General features: G+C 43.1%; 3 protein-coding genes across 3 annotated transcripts in view; all 3 read right to left on the bottom strand.

Moving 5' to 3' along the window:
• LOC118790458 (protein NLRC3-like) overlaps nucleotides 1–27,189 on the bottom strand; it is a 47,042-nt gene that overhangs the window by 16,261 nt on the left and 3,592 nt on the right. Inside the window, exons 3-4 of the mRNA XM_036547376.1 lie at nucleotides 23,823–23,892; nucleotides 23,176–23,236 (exon numbers count right to left, since the gene is read on the bottom strand). Coding sequence (XP_036403269.1) covers nucleotides 23,176–23,236; nucleotides 23,823–23,892 — 131 coding nt within the window. The remainder of the gene's footprint in view (nucleotides 1–23,175; nucleotides 23,237–23,822; nucleotides 23,893–27,189) is intronic.
• LOC118790467 (stonustoxin subunit beta-like) lies at nucleotides 8,041–8,762 on the bottom strand. Its single transcript, XM_036547388.1, has one exon. The coding sequence runs from the start codon at nucleotides 8,690–8,692 to the stop codon at nucleotides 8,096–8,098; it is 597 nt and encodes a 198-aa protein (XP_036403281.1). The 5' UTR covers nucleotides 8,693–8,762; the 3' UTR covers nucleotides 8,041–8,095.
• On the bottom strand, nucleotides 21,171–23,033 carry LOC118779297 (protein NLRC3-like). The gene is made up of 2 exons (XM_036531340.1): nucleotides 22,979–23,033; nucleotides 21,171–22,945 (listed from the first exon to the last, which is right to left on the bottom strand). The coding sequence occupies exons 1-2, from the start codon at nucleotides 23,031–23,033 to the stop codon at nucleotides 21,171–21,173; spliced, it is 1,830 nt and encodes a 609-aa protein (XP_036387233.1).

The following is a 27,189-nucleotide window of genomic DNA, read 5'->3' as shown; positions in this document are numbered from 1 at the left end:
TTACACTTTCTTATACAACCTATATAACAAGAAAACCTTGAGGTGGCCTTCAGAACCTGAATGAAAACAATGTATTGTGTTGATCTTGATGTTACCCCATTAATATCTCAATACTCCCCTTCTAGGTCTGATCAGTGGTGGAGCCAGAGGGGTGTCCGGGGTGGCACTGGACACCCCTGATATCTGATTGGCCACCCCGGGCACCTCCTTAAAATTTCATTCGCTATTACTGGGAGTTTGATGCTGATTGACATTTTATTTCACCTGTGAGCTGTGGAAATATTCTCTCTTCCTCGTCCTCAATTTGAAAAAGGCTGAAAAAGGGATGGAAAAGAAAGAGGGAGATAGAGGGAGAGGGGGGGGGGGGGGGGGGGGGGGGGGGGGGGAGAGAGTGGGGGGGAGGGAGAGGGAGAGCAGGAGGGTCTGGGCGGGTCTGGGCGGGTGAACAGAATTTGGGCTGGTTCGGGATCGTTAACCCGCCCAATCTGGCAATACTTGCTTTGCTAAAAAAGCGCGAGAAGAGCGCGGCAACACTGTCTAGTAACGTCATGATGACTGATTGGATGGAGACTGCGACTGGATGTGATTGGGCTGATTGGATGGAGAATGCGATTGGATGTGATGGGGCTGATTGGATGGAGAATGCAATTGGATGTGATTGGGCTGATTGGATGGAGACGGGGATTGGATGTGATTGGGCTGATTGGATGGAGACTGCGATTGGATGTGATTGGGCTGATTGGATGGAGACTCCGAAGAGTAGAGAGAAGCGCCCCATATTCAGTGTAGGTATATGGAGGACAAGAATAGGTCCAGAAGGTGGCGGTAATGCACCTAAAACCTGTTTGCCAACTGCCGATAAACAATAGAAGAAGAGCGCTCTCTCAAGAAGAGCAAAGCTGAACAAAACTACAAATAAATAAGGCTTATCATGTGAAAGCAGCCTTGCGTTGTCGGGGTTTTTGCTGTGGTGGTTGGCTGCTGCTGTTGTTTGTCGCTTTAATGTATGCTTCGGCTGCCGGTGTGCATTGCTTTTAAGTATGGTACAGGAAGTACTCGTGGCAGTTAAAATACTAAACTAAAAATTGATCAAATATTTTGGGCGGGTTTGTGTGTGTTTTGGCGGTTTTTGAGCAGTTTTTGGGCTGCAAACCAGCAGCTGTATCTGGCAACACTGTCCCTCTCCCACTCTGCACAGAATACTGTCCAGTTCAGTACCCCCCAGAGAAAACAGTTCAAACAGAAACTCCTGAGGGAAAGCCCAGAGACACTTTTTGGAGATCTGTACAATAAAGGTGAAGTAAGCAATCTCATCTTCTACTCAGACAACCCAAATGCCTGGCACAATGCTCTGATCAAGCACTACCCCTCTGTGAAAAAAAGAGGGAATCTGCAATGGGTGGAAAATAAAAATCAGAGACTCAAATGACCCTGATAGTACAATAACAACAGTGAACATTTACAAGAATGGAACTATCATGGTACAAGGAAACCTAAGATGGTTTCTAGTTGGATTTAATAAACTAAAAAAATAGCTGAGAATGAGAGGTCCCACGATTGTGAGAACTCCCAGAGGGAAAGAGAGACAGACTGTGCCCCTACTGTCAGCAGCAGGGCAGAGGAGACGAATGTACCCCCCACCTCAGAGCAGGACCAACCACCATCAACACAAAACTCCCTGATCATAATGAAAAAACAACTCACACAGCTAGAAACTGAACTAGTGCAACTCAGGGAGACTGTTCTTAAACAGCAGTCACAACAGACAAGGGACAGCTACAGGAAAGAGCTGTCTGCACTAACAGAGCAAGTGAGAGAACTGCAGAGGGACAGAGACAGTTACAGGGAGGAGCTGGATATTCAGAGAGAGCAGGTGAAAGAGCTGCAGCAGGACAGAGACAAATACAGGAGAGAGCTGGCAGCACTCATAGAGGAGCTGAAGGACAGAGACAGCACAGTGCAGAGCCTGAGAGAGCAGCTGTTCTCCCTCAGTCATCAAAACCCACCAACACCACAGACCCCCACCCAGACCAACCAAGACTCCCAAACCCAGCCACCTTCTTCAGCATCTACCAGCTCACAGGCAACCCCCTCTAGCCAGCCAACACACACAGTCCAACACTCATGAGGAAATGAGATGATGAGAGATGAGAGATAAGACTCAGGAAACCCAGAGAGAGCAAACATTGTTCTTCTCATGGACTCAAACGGGAAATTCATTGATGAGAAAAAACTCTTCCCAAAACACAAAGCAGCTAAGCTCTGGTGTCCCACTACCCAAAAAGCCTTAGAGCTTCTCAACAAGAGACAACTTGGGTCGCCAAGTCACATCCTGATCCACACAGGAACAAATGACCTGAGGGCTCAGCAAGAGAGAGTGGCTGATTCACTGAAAGCAGTAATAGAGAAGGCCTGCAACACATTTCGACCAACCAAGATTGTCATATCCACCCTGCTGCCCAGGAAAGATTTTCACCCACTCATCATCCAAAAGATTAATGCCAGCATCTCCAAGGGTTGTGCACTACGGCCAAATGTCCATCTCTCCCATCACCCCACTCTGAACACTGACTGCCTCTACGACCACGCCCATCTACATAAAGAGGTAGTCCCTGTGTTTGCTAAGACACTGAAAGATGCTGCACTCACTCTGAAAATCACCCCTCAAAAACACAACAACAGAGGACACCCAAATACCCCTCGACCAATGAGACGTACCTCAGCACCTCCAGACAGAGCATTGCAAACCCCCCCACCGAGGATCCAATATCACACCTCACACTATCCACCACAACCAGGCAGGCAGAGGAGACCCCACGAGAACCCTGGACCAGCAACTCCACCACAAGCTGCAACTGGCCTTGTACCTGCACTGCCCCATAACCCAGCTCCACCACCCCAGCAACTCCAGCCTCGGCCAGGTACGCTCACCTACGCTCAGGCACTCAGTGGAACAGGAAGCCCTGCCAGCACTGAACTCAGAGACATTCAACAGATGCTCAGCCTCATCTGTACAAGCCCAATGGGCAGTGGATCGTGGTAAGAGATACCCAAACACATGGTAAATTGACAAAAATTATTAACTGTGATAAAAAAAAAAGTTAAAACTTTACGTTTCACTCTCTTACTTATTACTAAAATGCCTAATTCAAAACATTACAGTTACAAATGCAGTTTTTCAATGCAATCAACACAAAACTACGTTGAGAGACTAAATGAAATCTTTTCGTGTTTCTCTGTGGAACATTCAGGGTCTAAAATCCTCTGTGTTTGGTTTAAAGAGTAGAGACCCTGAGTTCATTAAATCAGTAAAGGATGTTGATGTTTTAATTTTGCAGGAGACATGGTGTAGAGGAGATGAGGCCACTGGCTGTCCCCCAGGTTACAAAGAGTTAGTAGTCCCATCTACCAAACTGAAAGGAGTGACTCAAGGAAGAAACTCAGGGGGGGATGCTTATTTGGTTTAAATCAGAACTTTCACACTCAATAGAACTAGTCAAAAAAGGAGAAAATAATCTGTGGCTGAAAATCAAAAAACAAACCATACTGACACCTCAAAATCTCTTCCTCTGTGCAATTTATATTCCCTCAATAGAGTCCCCTTACTTTAATGAGGACACCTTCTCTGACCTACAGAGCGAAATCAGCCACTTTCAGACTCAGGGGCATGTTATGATCTGTGGAGATCTAAATTCTAGGACTGGGGATGGACTTGACTTTGTCAGCACACGAGGTGATGATTTCATAATGGGAGATAACATCCATTTCCCCATTTACTCCCCCAGACAGAACTACGACAAGTCCACAAATGCACATGGGGAGGAACTGCTGCAGCTCTGTCGAAGCCTGGGTCTGTGCATTGTCAACGGTAGGCTACGGGGGGACTCCCTTGGTCGCTACACCTATAGCTCAGCTCTTGGCAGTAGCACTGTGGACTATGCCACAACAGATTTGAACTTGACCTTTCTGAGAGCCTTCACAGTCAAGCCACTGACACCACTCTCTGATCACAGTCAAATCACAGTCTATCTGAACAGAACAGAAACACCCAACATTTACACAAAGCCTGGGAAAATGCACAAAATTAAACCCAGCTACAGATGGGGTGAAGACAGCTCTGAAAATTATCAAAGCACAGTTTCACACTTGGAAACCCAATCACTCCTGAACACATTTCTATCCACAAATTACCCACACAATAAAGAAGGCATGAACCTGGCTGTATCCCACCTAAACAATATATTTGACCATGTAGCTCAAATTTCAAATTTGGCCACCACTAAAAACAAACAAAAGAAAATAAGATCAGATCATTGGTTTGACTCTGAATGCAAAAAAACAGAGAACAAAAAATCTGAGAAAATTATCAAACCAAAACCATCAGCAACCAGGCAACCAAGATATTCGCATTCAGTATACTGAATCCCTCAAGAGGTATAAACATACAATAAGAGCAAAGAAAAACAAACATATCCAAAACCAGCTGAAAGATACAGAAGAATCAATTAACTCAAACAAATTCTGGGACAATAGGAAACATTTAAACAAAAGGCCTCATGATGATTTAGCAATTCAGAATGGCGATATATGGAGAGAGCATTTCGCAAACCTATTTGACCACCCTACTTTAAATTCTGACCAGCCACAAATATCGCACAGATTGGAAAACCTTGAGATCACTATAAAGGATAATCAAAACCCATTGGACTTCCCAATAACTCAGAAAGAGCTTGAGGGAAAGCTACACGATCTCCAGCCCAGAAAGGCCTGTGGTGTAGATGGTATCCTGAATGAGATGCTAATACATACAGACCTCAAATTCAAATTGGCCATTCTAAAACTTTTCAATCTCATACTAAAGGTAGGCTACTTCCCTGACTCTTGGAATGAAGGACTTATCACCCCCATATATAAGAATGGTGATAAACTCGACCCAAACAATTACAGGGGCATCTGTGTCAATAGTAACCTTGGGAAAGTGTTCTGCAGCATACTTAACACAAGAATAATTGACTACCTCACAGAACACAATGTGTTAAGTAAAAGCCAAATTGGATTTCTCCCAAATTATCGGACATCAGACCACATTTTCACCCTTCACACCCTAATCGATAAATATGTAAATCAAAATAAAGGTAAAATATTTGCTTGTTTTGTAGATTTCCAAAAGGCATTTGACTCTATTTGGCATAAAGGACTATTATATAAACTCATTCAGAGTGGTGTGGGGGGGAAACTGTATGATGTAATTAAATCTATGTATTCCAGCAGTAAGTGTGCGGTCAAAATTGGATGCAACAGGACTGACTTTTTCCACCAAATGAGGGGGGTGCTACAGGGCTGCAGTTTGAGTCCTACGCTATTCAACATTTACATTAATGAATTGGCACACACATTACAGAATTCTACAGTTCCAGGACTCGTACTGCAGGACACCGAAATCAAATGTTTGCTTTATGCAGATGATTTGGTTTTGCTGTCACTGACAAAAGAGGGCTTGCAGCACAGCATGAATGTGTTGGCAAAATTTTGTCAAACATGGGCCCTGAAAATAAGTCCTCAAAAAACCAAGGTTCTAATCTTTCAAAAACGTTCCAGGCTACAGGGAAACACCAACAATTTTACAATTGGCAACATCAAAATTGAACAAACAAACAAGTACACTTATTTAGGCATAACTATCAATTCAACAGGAAACTTTGGCTTGGCTGTGAAGGAACTTAAAGAAAAGGCAAAAAGAGCATTTTATGCCATCAAAAGATCGATACAATTAGAGTTACCGATTAGAACTTGGATTAAACTATTCACATCAATTATTGAACCCATTGCACTTTATGGCTGTGAGGTGTGGGGTCCACTCACAAAATGTGACTTTTCAAATTGGGACAAACATCCCACTGAAGCCCTGCATGCAGAGTTCTGCAAGAGTATCCTCCGGGTACAGAGGAAAACGCCCAACAATGCATGCAGGGCAGAATTAGGCCAATACCCTCTAATTATCAATATCCAAAAAAGAGCACTCAAATTCTGGCAACACCTAAAAATGAGCGACCCCCACTCACTCCACTACATAGCCCTGAAAAGCCAAGAGCTGAATATAGGAAGGAGCCCACTGAGCCAATTTGTCCTGAGACTCAGTGATTTAACACCAGCGCACATCACAGAGGCTCAGGACAATGACACAATAGCCAGAAGCATTAGACCCAACAAAATTACAGCCACTGAAAAGGAAAATTACATTAACCATTGGAAAGAAGTGACTAAAACACAACACAAATTACAAAGCTATTCGGCCCTAAAACGTGAATATACAACAGCTACTTACCTGAGTACAGTAAAAGACGTGAAACTCAGGAAAACCTTGACAATGTACAGACTCAGTGAGCACAGCCTCGCCATTGAAAAAGGCAGACACAGGCAGACCTGGCTGCCCAGAGAGGAGAGGCTGTGCTCGCACTGCAGTCTGGGGGCTGTAGAGACAGAGCTGCACTTCTTAACCGAATGCACTAAATATGCTGAAATTAGAGAATCTTCATTTAATAAATTCTACTCAATCCTCCCTGAGTTTCGAAACTACACGCATGAGGGAAAATTACCACACATTCTGAGAGAGAACAAGGATTTGGCCACTCTGGCAGCAAAATTTGTGGCAGCTTGTCATAAGCTTAGGGACAGCCAGTGAGGCCACCCATAAGAAAACAGCAGCTCCATTTCTGTCTGTGATTATTATTGGAAGGGGCCTGTTTTGTGTTCAACATAATTGTCCCTTTCTCCTTTTTTAAAATTTATTTATTTTTATTTATTTAATTTTTTATTTATTTTTTTTTTATGTGTGTGTGTGTGTGTGTGTGTGTGTGCATGTACATGGCTTTGGCAATAATGTTGTTGTAACGCTCATGCCAATAAAGCTTTCTTGAATTGAATTGAATTGGATGGAGAGAGGGACAGAGATGGAGGGAGAGAGAGAGAGAGGGAGAGAGAGATGGAGAGGGAGAGAGCGTGGAAGAGAGGGAGAGAGAGATGGAGACAGGGAGAGAGAAAGATGGAGAGAGTGAGAGAGAGAGATGGAGGGAGAGAGAGGGGGAGAGAGAGAGATGGAAGGAGAGAGACAGATAAAGAGAGAAGGAGAGAGTGGAAGAGAGGGAGAGAGAGATGGAGACAGGGAGAGAGAAAGATGGAGAGAGTGAGAGAGAGAGATGGAGGGAGGGAGAGGGGGAGAGAGAGGGGAAGAGAGAGGGGGAGAGAGAGAGAGAGAGAGGGATGGAGGAGAGAGGAAGAAAGAGAGAGGGAGAGAGACAGACGGGCGGGGGGGAGATGGAGAGACAGAGATGGACGGAGAAAGAAAAGGAGAGAGGGAGAGAGAGATGGAGGGAGGGAGAGAGAGAGGGGGAGAGAGAGATGGAGATACGGAGAGAGAGAGATGGAGAGAGGGAGAGAGAGATGGAGTGAGGGACAGAGAGAGAGATGGAGAGAGAGAGGGAGAGAGAGAGGTGGAGGGAGAGGGGGAGAGAGATGGAGAGAGAGATGCAGAGAGAGAGAGATGGACAGAGAGAGATGGAGGGAGAGAGAGACGGAGGGGGAGAGAGAGAAATGGAGAGAGATGGAGGAAGAGAGGGGGAGTGAGAGAGACAGAGATGGAGGGAGAGAGAGAGGGAGGGACATAGAGGGGGAGAGAGAGATAGAGGGAGAGGGATAGACAGAGAGAGGGGGAGAGAGAGATAGGAGAGTATGTGTGTGTGTGTGTGTGTGTGTGTGTGTGTGTGTGTGTGTGCGCGCACGCGTGACTGACAAAATACAAATAGCTGAATATTTAAATGATAATTTTAACCCTTCCCTGTCCCACAAAACACACGATACAAATGTGCTATATACACACATACAGCCTTATTTCAGCATCGTACTAATATTGCAAAAGATTTTATAAAACATGTTATTAAAAATATTAATAAGAGAAATCACTCCTTTACAATATTGGAATAAATCATATTAAGTAAATCCTATCCAGTGTTTGGACACTGACAGTATTAATGTGGAGATTTATGTAGTCACGACCACAGTGAATAACATCACATCCACTCCTCCAGGATACAGGGATCTATCCCAGCATGCACAGGGACACTGAGGCGCCCCATCCTACCCGAAACCCAGGATAGAGGGGTTGAGTGAATGTGGTGTGGAAAGTGTGCAGGAGGGTCAGAGTGTCAGAGGAGACGCTGTAGAAGGACAGAGTGCCGGCCGGCCAGTCCAGATACACTCCTACTCTGTGGGAGGAGGGGGAGGAGGGGGAGGAGCCGTGGGAGGAGGGGTCGGGTATGGAAGTGATGTTATTATTGTGTACAGCAGAATACCTGTTACCTCTGCAGCACAGACACCAGGACTGGTCATTGTATTCAAACACACTGTCAGAATCCCCTCCTTTCCTGCTGATTCCTTTATATGTCACTGCAATATCAGCCCTCCTACTGTACTCAGCCTCCCAGTAACAGCGAGTCCCAGACAGACCCTCTCTGCACAGCACCTGCCATATGGAGTCAAATCTCTCTGGGTGATCAGGATATGGCTGCTTTCTCCCCGGTGTGTGTGTCACCTTCCTGTCCCCCTCAGATAGAGACAGGTCTCTGTGTGCTGTGTTGGGGTCCAGTGTGAGCTGGCAGGCATCTGCAGACAGGAAGGAGGTTAGAAGAGGCAACATCTCCAACACAATCTACTGCATCAGAACCAGGAGATCAGCATCACACACACACACACACACACACACACACACACACAACCACAAAAAAATTCACCCTTGGTTCAAATACAATCGAACATGCAAAAAATTACACATACCTTGGGCTGAAGGTTACTACAACCGGTAACTTTAACCTGGCCGTGAATGACTTGAAAGAGAAAGCAAGAAGGGCTTTCTATGCCATTAAAAAATCTATCCAATTTGACATACCAATTAGAATCTGGCTCAGAATTTTCCAATCAGTCATAGAACCAATTGCAATATACGGCAGTGAAGCGTGGGGTCCACTCATGTACAATGGGTCTGAAAAATGGGACAAACACCCAGTTGAAACCCTGCATGCAGAGTTCTGTAAGTGTATCCTCAAAGTACAGAGGAGCACACCTAACAATGCATGCAGGGCTGAATTAGGCCACTATCCCCTATCAATTAAAATTGAGAAACGAGACATCAAATTCTGGAAACATCTCAAATCAAGTGACCCCAACGCTTATTGTTTTAAAGCCCTGAAAAGCCAAGAGATGAGCACAAAAATAAGTCCCCTCTGCCAGCTAGTCTTGAGGCTCACACAAACTCATGGTTTGGGCTCATGGTTTAACACTAAAAGTCATGATGTGAAACTGACTCTTTTGCCCTCCAGCTGATCCTCTCTGTGATCTCTGTCTCTTTCAGCCTGATGAGGGCCTTTCTCACTGTCATCAGAAATTGCCTGAAAATATCAGGCCATGAGGAAATGTTGTCTTTAGCCAGTGCAATGTAAAAATTCAGTTAGCAACAATAAATATCTACTAATCGAAAAAGTTCTGTGAATTTTGACTGAAACACTAGACTAGGCTTCTCCTCACCTCCAGTCCAGCAAGTCCCGCTCTTATTTTGCATTTATCACTTCAGGCAAGTGCAAAACGATCATCTTTACTTATTTAGGCTATCAGAGATTATTTCCCCATTAAAACAATAAAGCCATAAACATGTCTATCTGAAATATGGGGGAAATGTGTTGACAAGTGCATTGAACATAGGCTGGGATTATGTAGAATTTAAGTCTACTTACATTGTTTGCTTTGTGGAAAAACGCTGTGATTGTTTTGTTTTTTTCGTTGGCTTCATTTTGCCGTTTGTGCCGCCGAGCTACCAATATCGCCGTTTAAAATCACCTGATGATGTGATTATAAGGGTATCGTGTGATTACATCTGTGACAGGCACAACTGAGGCAGCTCAGTTCCCAGCTCGTTTTAGGACCCCCGAAACAGCGGAACACTAACAGAAGGGACATATGGACGAAGGTAGCCTAAGTGGCAGATTAACACGTTTTTAATAAAAGATTTTTGAAATAATATTTTTTAGAAACTAAAATCGGTGTATGAGTTATTTATCCTTCATTCTATCATCAGGGCATTGTGATAGTGAAAAAATGCTGAGGTTAATAGCAGTGCATACATTCTACAATGTCTAGCTAGCAAACGGGGTGAACGGGAGACAGCAGGAAATGCGTGTGTTTGGTGTCTGAGTGGGCTACACTACAGCAATCACTTGCCACGAGTAGCCTAGTTCGTGATGGTCGTCACAGTAGGCTAAATGATGAGGTGAAACATTCAGACATCCAACCATAACTAGGGATGTGATGCTGCTCATTGGAAGTTTTTTTTTTATCAATATTGGGTGGGACAGATTGGGGTGCGTGTGTGTGTGTGTGAGTGTGTGTGCGTTTCTGTTTGTGTATGTGTGTTTGTGTGTGTTTTTGTTCATTTGTGTGTGTGAGTGTTTTTGTGAGTGTGTGTGTGTGTGTATCTTACATTTCCTCAGTCCTGGTCTGAGCATAACTTCTCCTCCATGGTCCACACTGTAGGAACAGAAGAACAGAGACTGAGAGACACAGACTTTCTGCCTATGAAGTGCAGTGTGGAAACTCAGAGCTCTGTAACAATGGGAGAGCTCCACACACTGCCAGGACTCTGCTGATCAGATGAGAACACTGGCCACCATCTTACACATCTCACTAGGTTTTCCATTAACACACCAGACATCTACACACACAAAGGAGAAGAACTCTGCTTACAGCAGTGTCTCCAGTTTAAAGCTGGGGTCCTCCACTCCAGCAGAGAGCGCTCTCACTCCTGAGTCTCCTGGGTGGTTGTAGCTCAGATCCAGCTCTCTCAGGTGTGAGGGGTTTGAACGCAGAGCTGAAGCCAGAGAAGCACAGCCTCTCTCTGTGACTAGACAGCCTGACAGCCTGCAGAGAGAAGGAGAGAAGAGCTCTTCACTGTCACAGCTCTGGAGGAAAAGCAGGAGAAAATACCAGAATATCTGACACTCAGTACATGGAGACTGCCGCAGAGAACAATAATAATATTAATGCATGTGGGTGAGACTCTTGCAAAAATGTCATTTGACCATCAAAAAAAAATGAACAGCAAGCATGAATGACAAGTATAGCCCCGTACACACTGGAAGAGACTAAGCGACGAGAGAAATTTGTTAATGAAATTTGGCGACTTGCAGCGATGTCAGGCGAAATGACAGTTGGCTATGTGAAGTGGGAGGGTTCCGATTAGTTTAAATCTCAACTTTGCGGCGACTACCAAGGGGAGCGAAGGATACCTTGTCAGTCAACGATATCCTTCGCTCCCATTGGAACCCTGTCACTTCACGTCTACAACAGTCATTTCGCCTGACATCACTGCAAGTCACCGAATTTCATTAACATTCCATGGTCTCTCGTCGCTTAGTCTCTTCCTGTGTGTACGGGGCTGAATGTCCACTAGCGACCAACTGTCAGCGACTAAGGGACGGGCGACAAGCGAATCGCTTTAGATGTGGACGGGCCATTAGAAGTTAAACTGATCAATACTGTAATTAGGTAAAGCACATGACCTTTCCCTGCACATACAATGTGCACTCTCCTCTAATTGGTCTAGTCATCACATCTGGTCACTTCTTAGCCAATCAGATGAGAGTGCACTGTATGCAAAGAGAACATGCCCTGCTGCTATATTTAATTAAATCTCTTTCCACAGGACAATACCTCCATTATCATCACTGTTCTCTTACTAATTATGAATATAATAATGCAATAAAAAGTGCACATTTGCAACTGATTCCACAGTTTCATCTCTGGTGCATGGACCCAGGGGATAGATGAATAAAGAAGAGATGATTCAATTTACCCATACAGTTTTGGTTATTAGAGATAATAACTGAAATTATTTGATAAACCTTGCAGCATTATATTCATGACAAAATACCATTGACCTCTGCTTGCTGTGACAGTGTGAGGATAAATGTATTTAAACAATGTTTTAAAATAACTTTTTTACAATCAAACTAAAATGTTGGTGCATTCACCCCTTAATCTAGTTTTAGACTTTGGTCAATGTTTTTCTTCAGGTCACTGATGATTAAAAACTTCAATATTAGGTGAAACTAGCTTTCCAGCCCACATCTGAGCTACATTTATGCCATAGATGGAGTTTAACCACAGCTCAGACATACCACCTAGTATCATGGGTGAGGCAGGCAAAGTAAAACTGAGAGGGAGACTCGTCACCTACGCATCAGTAAAAACCCTCAGAGAGGCCAAGCATTGGAGGTCTAGCACTGGAAAAGCAAATGAGGAGACTGGAACAGCAACACTAAGGGAAATCATCTGCTGCCAGCTTAGCCCAGCGCAATGAAGCTGAGACGCTATTAACTCTTTATTATCAGAAAGAGTGGAGAGGAATTTAAAGCTCCTGAAACAAAGGTATTATAAGAGGAGACATTTACGGGACTCAGACAGTAAAGACGCCTGTTCCAAGCACAGGCTGAGCCCTACAGTCCGAGCTCAAAACCAGCTCCATCATCTGCCGACAGCGACTGGGAGCAACAGCAGAACAAACTGGCCTCCTTCCAGCGGGGTGTAGGGGTGGGCAGGTTGGCCAGGACCCCCCACCCCCCAGCAGCGTGCTAATATCCGTAGGCTCCTTAATGTTACATCCCAGCCTGTAGCATGTGTGGCACTAACACTGCATGCTGAAAAGGCACTGGGCCCTGCCTCTTCACCATTTCTTTTTAAAACATTACAAACACTTGATTTTAGTCTAAATTTTATCAAGTTCATTCCGCTTCGGTACTCTTCCCCACAATCACAGCTAGCAGTAAATGACAGCTTCTAGCAACCATTCCAGCCAGGCAGGGGCCCAAGGCAGGGTTTCCCTCTTCCCTGCTTTCATTCCCCTCAGTGTAGAACCTAGGACAAATCCTAGGACAAACAGTAAGTAACAATGAAGACATTACAATGTCCTCTCATAAATATGCTTCCCTTTCAATTCAAATTCAATCTCTAAGCCAACAACAGGCTTTGGAAATTTTGGATTTTACTGAGGTCACAAGGTAAACGTTGACAAAACACAGGCATTGGTGATGAATACACTGATTACTCCCCAGGTGAAATCCTCATGGTGTTTCAGGTGGCCTAAGAATGGTATCACTCACTCAAAACTAAGGGTGATCTGACCTGCTGGTCCATGCTGCCCCTCACATTAATGGACACAGCAGAGTCAGTTATAATGAATCTAGTCCTCAGACTCCTGTTCCGCTTCCAGACACACTTTTGTAGCCCAAACCCACGTTTAACTCACTTGATAAGCTCATATCCAGATTTATCTGGTAGGGTAGATGGATCCACCAAAACCACTGGAAGGTCTAGAACTACTTCATCTTTAACATTTCTGCCTCACTTGTAAGTCACTTTGGATAAAAAGCATCTGCCAAATGAATAAAGGTAAATGTAAATGTATCATTACTGGCAGCAGCCCAGCTCTGTGCAATGACAGTATGGATGCTAGACACTGCCAGTACCAGGTGGCTCAGTATGCAGTTTAAATGTGCACATATACTCTTGTCTGCAGTTCCATTCTGTGAGGGAAAGATCACAGGGGAGTCATTGGGTGAGTGGCTATGGGCTTTTTACAGAGTTTGGAAAGGGGTACAACAAACATCTGATCTGCCCTCCAGAGTCTCAGCCTTAACACCTACTGTGTATATCAACAGCTTTGTACCACTTAGGCTAGATGCAGGGCTCAAGGACATGATACTTCAGAATCTATATTTCTCACACAAACTACTGAAGGTCAAAAACTTTCAATCTTTGAAATGACTGACAACTGAATTTCATCTGTTTGACAGTGACAAAAGTTTAAACAATGGAAAAATAAGAACATTTATGTCAAGATGACAGTTATAGAAGCTGAAAGACACATGGGTATTCCTGAGTAATTTACTTTACAAAGGACAATAGGATTAGAACAAGTTGCACTTTTCTACCTGTCCTGTGTGCTTAGGCAACAGCATTTAAAATTATGAATTGTACAGAACCTGAGATATGGTGAACAGTATTCTAGGCTTACACCATTTTTCCCAGGATTGCGATTACTGTACCAGCATAATTCTGGAATTTAACATGGCTCCTGTAAATCTCATTTTAACAAATCAAACAAAGATTTTTGTGCATTTCATAAAGAAAATGTGATGTGTATTGACAGTACATGTGAATTTCTTGGGAACGGCAGTGGCTTCACACCCGCTGTCTCTGACTGGATCCGTTGCAACAGCAGTAGCTTCAATAGCTGCCTCTGATTGGCTCCGTTGAAGATATGTAAATATCATAATGCTAGCAGTAATGGCTACATGTGATCTAAAGCGGAGACTGAACTCGGCAAATATTTTGGCTCATAAATCAAAAATTGTTCATTACAGCACTGAACTGAAAACATTGAGAACAGTGAACCTCTATTTTGATATAAATTGTATGTGTGTAGAACCAGTATTCATGGAGATACAGGCAACCACTCTATTGTTCTTGTGTCATTTATTATTATTATTATTATTTATTCTTCTTCTAGCTCTAACTGTGCCTAAACAGACACCAAACCAATACCAAATGGATAGGTGACATGCACCAAGCAGAGAATGCTGGCAGCCAACAGGTTAGAGAGTCGTCCTCAGGTCCAGCCCCCAGTGAAGTACAGCTGCAGCTGGACCCTTCCTGTCACATGGGAGGGTTGGAGGAAGGGCTCAGTCTAACACTCACCAGCCATTCAAATGGAAACTTTGGATTTGTTGTATTGTGCATCTTCTAAAAGCATGTTATTTCAATCTAAAGGTTATTTCTTTATTTAAATGGTAGATATACATAAAAAGATTAAAGTAATATTTTGTTGATTATCTGTGCCATGGCTCCATTCCATTAGCCTAGATAATCAGGAGTTAACTGTACATTATCATGCTCCTCACCCCAGTCTCTGTAGTTTACAGTGTGGATCCTCCAGTCCAGCAGAGAGCGCTCTCACTCCTGAATCCTGCAGGTCATTGTCTCTCAGCTCCAGCTCTCTCAGCTCTGAGTGGTGTGAGCGCAGCACTGAGGCCAGATCACCACAGCAGCCCTCTGTGAGATTACAGCAACCCAGTCTGTGGAGAAAAAGAGACAGAATCTCTGCTCATTATATAAATACACACACTCCTCAAATTTGATACCTTTTCTGCTACTATGACAGAACAAGCCTGTGGTGAACAGCATTGTCTGCATTTCAACAAATTAATTCAGCACAAAACTGTATTTGATATCTTTCATTATCTATATATATATAAAGACAGGGGGAGAGAGAGTTTTTGTGCTGAACTGATCTGTTGATCAGTTAGAAGAGTTCTAGAAGAGTTCAGATTCACAAGTCTGTTTAAAAGACTTTGTGGTTATTTCTGTAGGAAATCGCTAAAGGTGCTTTCAGATAGGACACGGTCTGCGCTGTGGTCGCTGTGGAGGGTGGGCGCGTTGCGGGGGGACGTAAACGGGGAAATCGTGGGCGCCAGTTACTAGGCAACCAAAAAGATTTCCAGGAAGTGGGTAGCAGGTAGTAGCAGAGGCTGGTTTTTCGAGCAGCGGTTTTGGAAGTACCATGTATCTTTCTGCATCTCTGTGAAAAGCTCTGGCTTTAGTTGTGCTGATAAACATATATTGATGGCTAGCAAGAGAGGGCTAGATTTTCCTGTAGGCTAGGCTAACATTTTATTATGAAAATAGAAAACATCACGTTTCTACCGCTTTTTAAACACACCTGTTAAGCCTAGGTTGCTGGAAATTTCTTTCCAAATCACGACTTTTCTGTTTGTGTCCCGGTATGTTTTTAAACTAGTATGGTAGATTTCAAGGTACTTGGACACCGCCAAAATCAGCTTCTCCTCCATTTTTCAGCGGACCTGTCTGCAGGGAGCTGTCAGGTTCTCTGCTCAGCTGAGCGGAGCGCCGATGCGCTCTTTCGCCGCGCAAACACATAGAAATGAAAAGAAAATCCCTAAAGGTGCTTTCAGATAGGATGTGGTCTGTGCTGCCGCTCGTTGCGGAGGGTGGGCGCAGGCGGGGGGGGGGGTTAAACTAGTATGGTAGATTTCAGGGTACTTGGACACCGCCAAAATCAGCTTCTCCTCCGTTTTTCTGAGGACCTGTCTGCACGGAGCTGTCAGGTTCTCTGCAATCGGACGCGCCGAGTTGACGTCACAGAGCGCTGCGGCCACGTTGAACATTTTTTAACGGCAGGCGCGGCCTTGCACTGCGCTCAGCTCAGCGGAGCGCCGATGCGCTCTTGCGCCGCGCAAACACATAGAAATGAGTTCTTTAGCGCAGCGCTGCGCCCACCGCGTCCTATCTGAAAGCACCTTAAAAGAGTCTAACCATATACCATCATCCCCTGCAGACACATCATTGTTACCCCACATTTGCTTGGAATATCTGATTCAGATTCAGAATTTGTTCTTATGGGGGATTTAAACTGGGACTGGTTATCATCAGCATCTGATTCCATGAAAGGAATACAATATATGATGCTTTAAACCTCATGCAACTTGTTCATGTGCCCACAAAACCAAATTCTAAATTACTGAATAAATGACAATTAATGGATCTGATACAAACTGGCAGACCATATCAATTCTTTCACAAAATAGAAGATCTATTGCGCAAAAGCAAGTATCTATTAACTGAGCAGTTTTAACCCTTTCCTCCCAAATGTTTCTGTAGCTTTTACTGCCAGCACTGCACACAGAATCCTTTAGTAAATTTGGCTCTGGGTCTTTTCCCACAGTTGGCTGAATACACTCATGAGAGAGTGAAGGCCAGTCAGGGGTTACTCAACCTCAGCGTACAAACATTTAATTCTATATTACTGACCAGTTGAAGTCAAAACTAAGAAGGATCCATATTTCTAATTTTCATGGAATCTTTCAGGCATCACTTAAAATATGAATTCAGTGAAAAATGCTGATGAATCAGGATTCTCAAACAGCAACACTCACCTCAGAGTCTGCAGTTTACAGTTTGGACTCATCAGTGCAGCACTCAGCAGATTCACTCCTGATTCTCCCAGGTTATTGTAGCTGAGATCCAGAGTCTGCAGTTTACAGTTTGGACTCATCAGTGCAGCACTCAGCAGATTCACTCCTGATTCTCCCAGGTTATTCTTGCTGAGGTCCAGCTCTCTCAGGGGTGAGGTGGCTGACTGGAGAGCTGAGGCCACAATTTCTAAGGACTTCTCTGTAAGGTTACAGTTACCGAGTCTGAAAAAATAGAAAGACAGAAAAAAGCATTTATAATCAAACATTCTTTATAACAAAAACATTTCTACTTCAAAATGTCTCTGAGGGAAAAGTTATCACCTGTTGTTTTTTATTTGTATCAAAAACCCTGAAAAGCTTTTAAATGTTTTGAATGAATGATCTGACTGATTTTAATGAGCACTGATTGTGGTGCCGTGTCTGTGGAAGTGTTGGTCCTCCTCCCAGGACTAAATCCTCCATCACTGCTACTGCGTCTGCCTGCAGTGCTGCTGCTGTGAGACTCTCTGCTACTCCTCAGGTTCCTGATAACCCAGCCACCTGCTGCTGCTTCCATCCCCACAACCCGGCGTTCCCATCAGCGAAATCGCCACCACACTCTCACAAGCACAAATTGGCCTGTGGGTGTGGCGACAGACTCTCCAATCTCCTGCTCAGTTCTGAATCCCGGGCCAGAGCTCAGATGCAATTTTGCCAAGGAAATAGCAGGATGTTTCTCTGTGGGACTAAGGTTGGACAATCACCTTTCAGCATGAACAAGGAGAATGACGGTATTTACAATAAGAGGAAAATGCTGTGTCAATCTTCTGACATGCTCATTTTGAATGTGAAAAATGCAGGAATGCCTATCGAGGATCTCAATCGCAAATCAGTCCTGCTGCAAAAACTCACTTTAACATTAAATGAAAAGTACAAGGTGTCCAGGTGCCAGCATTCAAGATACTGACATGTAATTGGATCTAAGAGTAAGAATGGAACCAAAGGAATTATACATGCCACCACTTATACAAATGTGAGGGAGTCAGAATCTTAAGAAAGAGTTATGAAACAGACGTGTGAAAAAATCACACATCTAAAGGGAAAGATGTCATATTTCATTATTTTCCTTGTAGATGGTGTGAAGCTTTTCACATCAATTTGGTATGTTTAATTTTTCCAGACTAACTGCCATTTCAACTATTTTAACACATTTTGTTTTACATCCCCCTGACATCTTTAAACACTGAGGAATGGAGATTCCAATTCCTTCAATTGAAGTTGTTCTAACAAAAAGAGGAGATGAAGATGGCCACACAGTGAGAGAGGCACTCAGGAAAAATACAGACTGTAAATTCTTTCTGCAGTGCAGAGGAAGTGAGTATATTGTGATGTGTGTTTCTGCAGTGTAGAGAAAGTGAGCATATTGTGATGTGTGTTTCAGCAGTGCAGAGGAATTGAGTATATTGTGATGTGTGTTTCTGCAGTGCAGAGGAAGTGAGTATATTGTGATGTGTGTTTCTGCAGTGCAGAGGAAGTGAGTATATTGTGATGTGTGTTTCTGCAGTGTAGAGGAAGTGAGTATATTGTGATGTGTGTTTCTGCAGTGCAGAGGAAGTGAGTATATTGTGATGTGTGTTTCTGCAGTGCAGAGGAAGTGAGTATATTGTGTTGTGATGTGAATGATGCTGCTCTCTGCATCAGCCATAATGCCTCTTAGTGATGGGACATGCAGACCTGTCACTGGGCTCCCTCTGAAAGCTCCCTGTGGCCAGAAAACCACAGGTAGAGAGGACTTGCCTCTGCACTTGTACAGCAGTATTGCATCTAGTTGGGCTTTCCAGTACTGGGATCAGCAACATACAAATATTTAGGAAGAAGCAGTGCTGTACCATTCATACTCATGCACCATAAAGTCTGCCTAATATCTGAATGCACACTCATGGAGTAAGGTACCATTAGCAACATCCCCCAAAAGTGCTAGTGCATTAAGTGGAGCAACAGACATCTACAGTACAGATAGTACACACAGGGATATCATGTCTTTGTTAAACTGTCACACCAGTGAAAATAATTTGGTTTTATTAATTTATTAATTGTGGATCAATCCAAAAACTAGGGCTGTCCTGAACACCATTTTTTTTGGGGGGGGGGGGCTGAGCATGACTCGGGAAGGACTCAGCCACACATTTCTCCGTTCTTGGCTGAGATAGACGGCATAGCGCTGCAACACGTGTCTTTCGGTTTAATTAAAGGAATTAATTTTTAAAGATTCTGTTATTCTACAGTATTGTTGCTTGTATTGTTATTTGTTAATAAAAAAAAACATTTTCCAAAAGATTTGGTGTGTTTTATGCATGCATGCTTGTAACCCCGAGGGGTTTGACTGAACAAGGTCTTATCTATGCACTTTTTGTGAAATAATAACAGCTTGTGACAATTTTTCTTATCATGGATAAATTATAGACCTACATAAATGCTCATAATAATAGGCTCCGAATCCGAGACAGCGGCTGACAAAGCGCTGTGAAACAGAAGCGCAGAAACAGCATACTAGCTCCAACAAATTGAAGAATTGAGATTTATATTTATAAGATTTATATTTATTTATAATTTCTTTATTGTCATTTCACACTACTCACATACATTGAAACGAAATTTGTCCTCTGCATTTAACCCATCCTACACACTCACTGCCATCACTGCTTACAGAGCCGCAGTATTTAAAAATGGTCTCGCGCCCCACTGGAAGCAGAGAGAAGCATGGCATCGCTGCAGCTAGCATCCTCCCAGGGTGACAAACTTAGCTAGGGGGGGCGGTCGAAACAATTAGACCCTCCGTTCGAGTCCCAAAGCAGGAGCTCGGCGGTCACCAGCTACTTTTTATTTCCCATCACGTGACGTTCACTGCTGTAAGTGAGAGGGATGTCAGGTGCCCAAGCTGAGATGGTATATATTTCCACATTTTAACAGTGCAATTAAAAAGTATAATTATAGTACAAGAATGCGCTGACAAATGTATTTTGCAGTTCACCTTCATTGATAGCCTACATTTAGCAAAAAAACCGAATATCCAAATCTCAAAATTGAAAACCAAATACCTACCCAACGAACGAATACCCAAATAGTCGAATATTTACATCCAGCCCTACCAAAAACCTGTTAATAAATTGCTTGAACTGCATCAAGTGTTAATATGAATGATACTGATGTAGAATGTTTCGAAAGAATATTTATTTCTGAAAGTTATCACTACCTGCAGTACAGATTTGTACTGAAAATTTGCCTGTGTATTTCACACAGTGCTGTCGCTTGAACAGGTACATCTTCCCATTCTTTTAAGGCTGTCTTTTCTGATATTTCAGAGGGTCATGTTTACAGATAGGAAAACTCAAATCTGTAACACGCCTGTTCAGCCAAAAGGATTATTTGTACGCTTGGTCTGAAGTCTGCACTGAAGTATGCACATTCTCACATCAAGGTTTTTAAGTCAAAATACTGGCATGGCTTTCTGCACACGCAAAATTTAGCATGAAATTTGGGAGCAGGCACACTTTATAAATGATGCCCTAGATCCTAATGATGCTGCCCTACATTACAGCTGTAGCAGCAACAGCAGCAATAATGAACCTATCTGGTGGTCCGTAATAAAGCAGTGACACATATTTATAATCCAACCTGCAAATGTTGCATATTCTAGACAATATTTTCATACTGAATAAAATGCAGAGAAAAGATTTTATCCACCCTCAAGAAATAGGATGGCATGATGTTTAGGGAAAATGTATAAATTAATTCCACTCAGCAATTCAATATTCCAATGTAACATTAAGGTGGACACAGGCCATATTTCTCAACTATTTTACCACTTTCTTGCCTGTACAAACAGTTTAATATGAACTCTATAAATGTCCATAATAGTTTTATTTGATTTTTTTTTTTAATTTGTGATTCTGCAATTGTTTTAGCATTAAAAGGAAAATCAAATGAGATTTTGATTATATAGCAACATGGTACAGCTAAATATACATTATCATATTCTAACATGCATGTTTTCAGGATAACCATGGTATGTTTGAAAGGAGATACTCATGTTAATACTCACAGAGCCTTTCTGCAGCACCTCACAGCTGGAACCAGTCTCCTGCGCCCCTCGTCTGAGGTGTTGTATTTCCTCAGGTCAAATTCATCCAGCACCTCCTCTGACATCAGGAGCATATAGGCCAGGGCAGAGCAGTGCACAGGTGAGATCCATTCACCAGAACGACTTCCTGAGCTCAGGAACTTTTGAACCTCCTTCATAAGTGAATGATCGTTCAGTTCAGCCAGACAGTGGAGCAGATTGATGCACCTCTCTGGAGAAGCATCATCCCTCTTCATCTCCTTGATGTACTTGATGGTTTTCTTGATGCTCTCCGAGTTACTTCCTGTCTGTTTCAGAAGGCCTTTGAGAAGGTTCTGATTGGAATCCAGTGAGAGGCCAAGAAGGAATCGCAGGAAAAGGTCCAGGTGCCCATTCTTACTCTCCAAGGCCTGCTGAACAGCTCTCTCATGCAAATGATACAATTCAGTGACTTCAGAATTTTGACCAAAAATTGACTTCAATGCCTTTACATTCTTGCTTGCATATGAGTGAAACACAGACAAAGCAGCCAGATACTCCTGGATGCTCAGATGAACAAAGCAGTACACTTTCTTCTGATACAGCACAGACTCCTCTTTAAAGATTTCGGTGCACACCCCAGAGTACACTGACGCTTCGGTGACATCAATGCCACACTTTCTCAGGTCATCTTCATAGAATGTGCCATTTTCCAGGTGTTGAAAAGCCAGCTGCCCCAGTTTCAGAATCATGTCTTTATCCAGCCCCAGAAGCTTCTGTGGATCTGTCTCATTTATTCCCTGATATTTCTGATTCTTGATGTTGGACTGAATGAGCAGGAAGTGTGTATACATTCCAGTCAGAGTTGTAGGGATTTCTCCACAGTCAGCTTCACCAAACAGTCTCTCCAGAACGGTTGAAGAAATCCAACAGAAGACTGGTATGTGACACATGATGTAGAGACTCCTGCATGATTTCATGTGAGAGATAATTCTGCTGGCCTGGTTCTCATCATTCAATCTCTTCCTGAAGTATTCCTCCTTCTGTGAGTCATTGAAACCTTGTATCTCTGTCACACGGTGGATGTATTCGGGAGGGATCTGATTGGCTGCTGCTGGCCGGGAGGTGATCCAGAGGAGAGCAGAGGGAAGCAGATTCCCCTTAATGAGGTTTGTCAGCAGCACGTCCACTGAGGATGTCTCTGTTACATCAGACAATACCTTGTTGTGTTGGAAATTAAAGGGAAATCTGCTTTCATCCAGACCATCAAAGATGAACAAAACTTTGTCAACATCAGACTCAATGTTTTCAATCCCTCTTGTTTCAGGGTGGAAGACATGCAGAAGCCCAAGCAGACTGTATTGTTCATCATTAATCAAGTTCAGCTCCCGAAAAGGAAGAACAAACATGAAACGAACATCCTGATTGGCTTTTCCTTCTGCCCAGTCGAGAATGAACTTCTGCACAGAGACTGTTTTTCCAATGCCAGCGATCCCCTTCGTCAGCACAGTTCTGATGGGATTCTCTTTTCCAGGTAAGGGTTTAAATATGTCATTGCAGTTGATTGCAGTGTATTTTGTGGTCTGTTTCCTGGATGCTGTCTCAACCTGCCATACTTCGTGTTCATTATTGATTCCCTCACTGTCCCCCTCTATGATGTAGAGCTCTGTGTAAATAATGTTGAGGAGGGTATGTCTCCCTGATGTTGCAACCCCTTCAAATATGCACTCAAACCTCTTCTTCAGAGTGGATTTCAGCTGCTTTTGGACTCCTTCTGCACGAAAATGGGCACATTTTCAGAACAGACTGTTGCTGAAGGGTGTGAGAGTATTATGTGTTATTAAACAGCAGTAGCGTGCCATAGGGTGTGGTATTAAACAACAGTAGTGTGTCTGTGTCTAGTGATAGTGTGGGTGAGATAAATTGGTGATGTTTTCTAAAAGATGACCCTGTTCAGATAACCCTTTTCTATTTGTAAGAAAAATGGAGTAAAAAACAACTTACTATTTTCTGCTTCCAGGTCCTGATCATTGGAACACAGGGATGAAGCATCTACAATCATGGACTGCAGTGAAATAAAGACATCAGTTAAACCAGAGATTAAGAATATAGAATGAAAAAGATTATATGAAAACTAAGCAAAATCTTATAGAAAACAAATTTCAGAATATTACCAGGAGAAATATTAAAGCTTTTTTTCAGTGAGGCCAGATGAATGAATGAACAAAGGAGTGAGTATGAATGAGTGAGTATGTGACACAGACAGGTGAATGGCTTAATACTGGACAGCCAGATTCAGATGAATGAGGGGTTAAAGGACAGACAATCCAGCCAGTCAGTGAATAAAGGGATTACAAAGTCAAATGAATGATGAAACCAGGACAGATTCAGGTGAATGTATTCATCAAAATGCAGAACGATTCAGGTGAATGAGTGACTCCAGGTACAGGCAGATTCAGGTGAATGAGTGACTCCAGGTGCAGGTAGATTCAGGTGAATGAGTGACTCCAGGTACAGGTACATTCAGGTGAATGTGTGACTCCAGGTACAGGTATATTCAGGTGAATGAGTGACTCCAGGTGCATGCAGACTCAGGTGAATGAGTGACTCCAGGTACAGGCAGATACAGGTACATCAGTGAAGTTCTTTACCTGCTGGCAGAGTCTCTGCTGGCTCATCTGCTCACACACTGCAGAGATGGACTGGAGCTCTGACAGCTCACTGCAGACACAGGAATGCACATTTAATCAGTGCTATAGCAGCAAAATGACTAAAGGAGAAACAAGCTCAAAATGTTATTATATGATTACACACCTGCTTAAGAGCATCACAGAGCTTCATTATTTCCACAGAGTATTTCAACAGAAGTGAAGCTGCTTTGGCTCCATAAATACTCACTGACTTTATACCAGGATGTAGGTTTAAAGCACAAACGTAGCAGATAGAGCAAACAGAAGGGTCTTTATGTTCCTGTGTTCTGGCAGAAATGACCTGTTGCCTTTCATTTATGCACATTTATCTGATCATCTCACCAGCTCGGTTAATCATCATGAAGAGCACATGGTTACAGACACACTCTGTCTGACTTTGGACCAGCGCGAGTGAGACACCAGACTGTTTGAAGTCTGACCGGGTTGTAAAGTGAGGAAGAGCAGAGATGTGTTGGACAGGGACCACACATGGATAACACAAACACAGTGCTGCCCTGATACAGGGCCTCACCCAGCCTACAGCCCCTCTGCTGCTGCTCTCTTATGAGTCCCCCCTGAGGAGCGGGACCATGTGCTTGGGAAAGAACATTTAGCGGCTCAGTTCTGCATGTGCTGTTCGTGACTAAAAATGAACCTTTTTGACAAAATGAACCATTTGAAGCATTTTTTTCAAAATAGATTCTTTCTGTAGAGCTGCTCAAACTTTCCATGTTACAATGAGACCTACTGTTACATGGAAGTCAGGGCAACCAGCCCTCTTGTTCAGAACATGCTGAATGTCTAAGGTTGTAAAATTCCTTAAATGGTGACAATGAGTGTGTCCTTCACATAATAAATGCAATCTTTACTATTGCGGAGACATAGTGACTGTATGTGGTTACAGATGTCTGTGCTCCTTGCCAAACACTGGATAAAAATTATGTTATAATTCTGACACTCTGCACTCATAATAATTGAATGTTTTCAACGTACAAATCATCACAAGCATAACCATTTTTACATCATCATTATAAGTTCACTAATTTAGCATATTGTGTTTAATGCTGTTAGTATTTTGTTTATGCTGACTGCACTAAACACAAAGAATGCACTAGTGCTGAGTTAAAGGAATGATTGCTCATCAGAGACATTTGAACAAAATGATAAACTTCTACATCAAATAATACGCACAAAAAATCCTTAAATGATCAGTGACATTCTACAGGGATTTAGGCTTTACGATCAAATGTAGAAATTTACATGACATTAATATTTAGCCAAACAGACCTTGATCTCAGCTGAGAACTGTTTCACCATATTTATCCAAAACTCGCTCAAATCTCAGGTAAGATTATTAGGGGTGCAACGGATCACAAAACTCATGGTTCGGATCGTACCGTTTTTTAGTCACGGATCGGATCATTATTCAGATCAGCAAAAAAAAAAAGGGGGGGGGGCAAATATAACTGCTTTCCATTAATTACTTAAAGAACTGAAAGAACACTTAAAGCGAGGAACTTTTGCTTTTGCAGCAACCATGATTTCCACTGCGGCGTAGGAACGAGTGATGGGAATTCCGGCTCTTTTTATTGAGCTGGATCATTTGGCTCAGCTCAGCAATAAGAGCCAGCTCTTGGCTCTTCATTTAGTACCACTTCTGGCTTTTATAATTCAGCCAAATTTAGCAATGACCTATGATTGGTATGTGTGCACGTATATCACTTAAATTATTCAGTGTAATTAAACTAAACCTTAGAAAGAGAAAACCATTATTTAACATTAAGTTTGGTATAAAAACATTAATGTAAAAACATCAAACACTATTGCAGATGTGTGTTGAACGTTTTATTTATATCGAACGTTGTAAATTAAACTAAACACTAAACACTAAACACATCTGGTCCTCGTGCATAAATGTATGTTACAATCCTAATACTCAGTGCATGGAGTGCCTGTGGCCGAGTAGTGTGGCGAAAAGATCATCCTATTATTCTGTCTTGTATTAATTAACAAAAAAAGAAAGAAATCGGCTCTCAGGCGGGAGCCGGCTCATAGAGCTGACTCGTTCGCGACCGACACTAGTAGGAACCACCGGCCTCATGAGTCCATAACATTGCGACAGATTCAACCGTGACGTAAATTCGAGCGCTTGTTCTGCTGTTCTTCAGCTGTGTGCGAAATCGCTCCCTATTCACTATATAGTGCATACAGTGGGGAGAACAAGTATTTGATACACTGCCGATTTTGCAGGTTTTCCCACTTACAAAGCATGTAGAGGTCTGTAATTTTTATCATAGGTAGTCTTCAACTGTGAGTGACGGAATCTAAAACAAAAATCCAGAAAATCACAGTGTATGATTTTTAAATAATTAATTTGCATTTTATTGCATGACATAAGTATTTGATCACCTACCAACCAGTAAGAATTCTGGCTCTCACAGACCTGTTAGTTCTTCTTTAAGAACTAACTGTTCTCCACTCATTACCTGTATTAACTACACCTGTTTGAACTCGTTACCTGTATAAAAGACACCTGTCCACACACTCAATCAAACAAACTCCAACCTCTCCACAATGGCCAAGACCAGAGAGCTGTGTAAGGACATCAGGGATAAAATTGTAGACCTGCACAAGGCTGGGATGGGCTACAGGACAATAGGCAAGCAGCTTGGTGAGAAGGCAACAACTGTTGGCGCGATTATTAGAAAATGGAAGAAGTTCAAGATGACGGTCAATCTCCCTCTGTCTGGGGCTCCATGCAAGATCTCACCTCGTGGGGCATGAATGATCATGAGGAAGGTGAGGGATCAGCCCAGAACTACACGGCAGGACCTGGTCAATGACCTGAAGAGAGCTGGGACCACAGTCTCAGAGAAAACCATTAGTAACACACTACGCCGTCATGGATTAAAATCCTGCAGCGCACGCAAGGTCCCCCTGCTCAAGCCAGCGCATGTCCAGGCCCGTCTGAAGTTTGCCAATGACCATCTGGATAATCCAGAGGAGGAATGGGAGAAGGTCATGTGGTCTGATGAGACAAAAATAGAGCTTTTTGGTCTAAACTCCACTCGCCGTGTTTGGAGGAAGAAGGATGAGTACAACCCCAAGAACACCATCCCAACCGTGAAGCATGGAGGTGGAAACATCATTCTTTGGGAATGCTTTTCTGCAAAGGGGACAGGACGACTGCACTGTATTGAGGGGAGGATGGATGGGGCCATGTATCGCGAGATCTTGGCCAACAACCTCCTTCCCTCAGTAAGAGCATTGAAGATGGGTCGTGGCTGGGTCTTCCAGCATGACAACGACCCAAAACACACAGCCAAGG

The sequence above is a fragment of the Megalops cyprinoides genome, chromosome 1 (assembly GCF_013368585.1).
Source record: "Megalops cyprinoides isolate fMegCyp1 chromosome 1, fMegCyp1.pri, whole genome shotgun sequence".
NCBI lineage: Eukaryota > Metazoa > Chordata > Actinopteri > Elopiformes > Megalopidae > Megalops > Megalops cyprinoides.
This window is presented reverse-complemented; position numbering and strand designations above follow the sequence as displayed.

Coding starts and splice junctions, on each gene's coding strand:
- LOC118779297 (XM_036531340.1), bottom strand. CDS start 23,033: ATGGCACGCTACTGCTGTTTAATAACACATAATACTCTCACACCCTTC. Junction 22,946..22,978: donor TCTCACACCCTTCAGCAACA/GTCTGTTCTGAA, acceptor ATTTTCGTGCAG/AAGGAGTCCAAAAGCAGCTG.
- LOC118790467 (XM_036547388.1), bottom strand. CDS start 8,692: ATGTTGCCTCTTCTAACCTCCTTCCTGTCTGCAGATGCCTGCCAGCTC.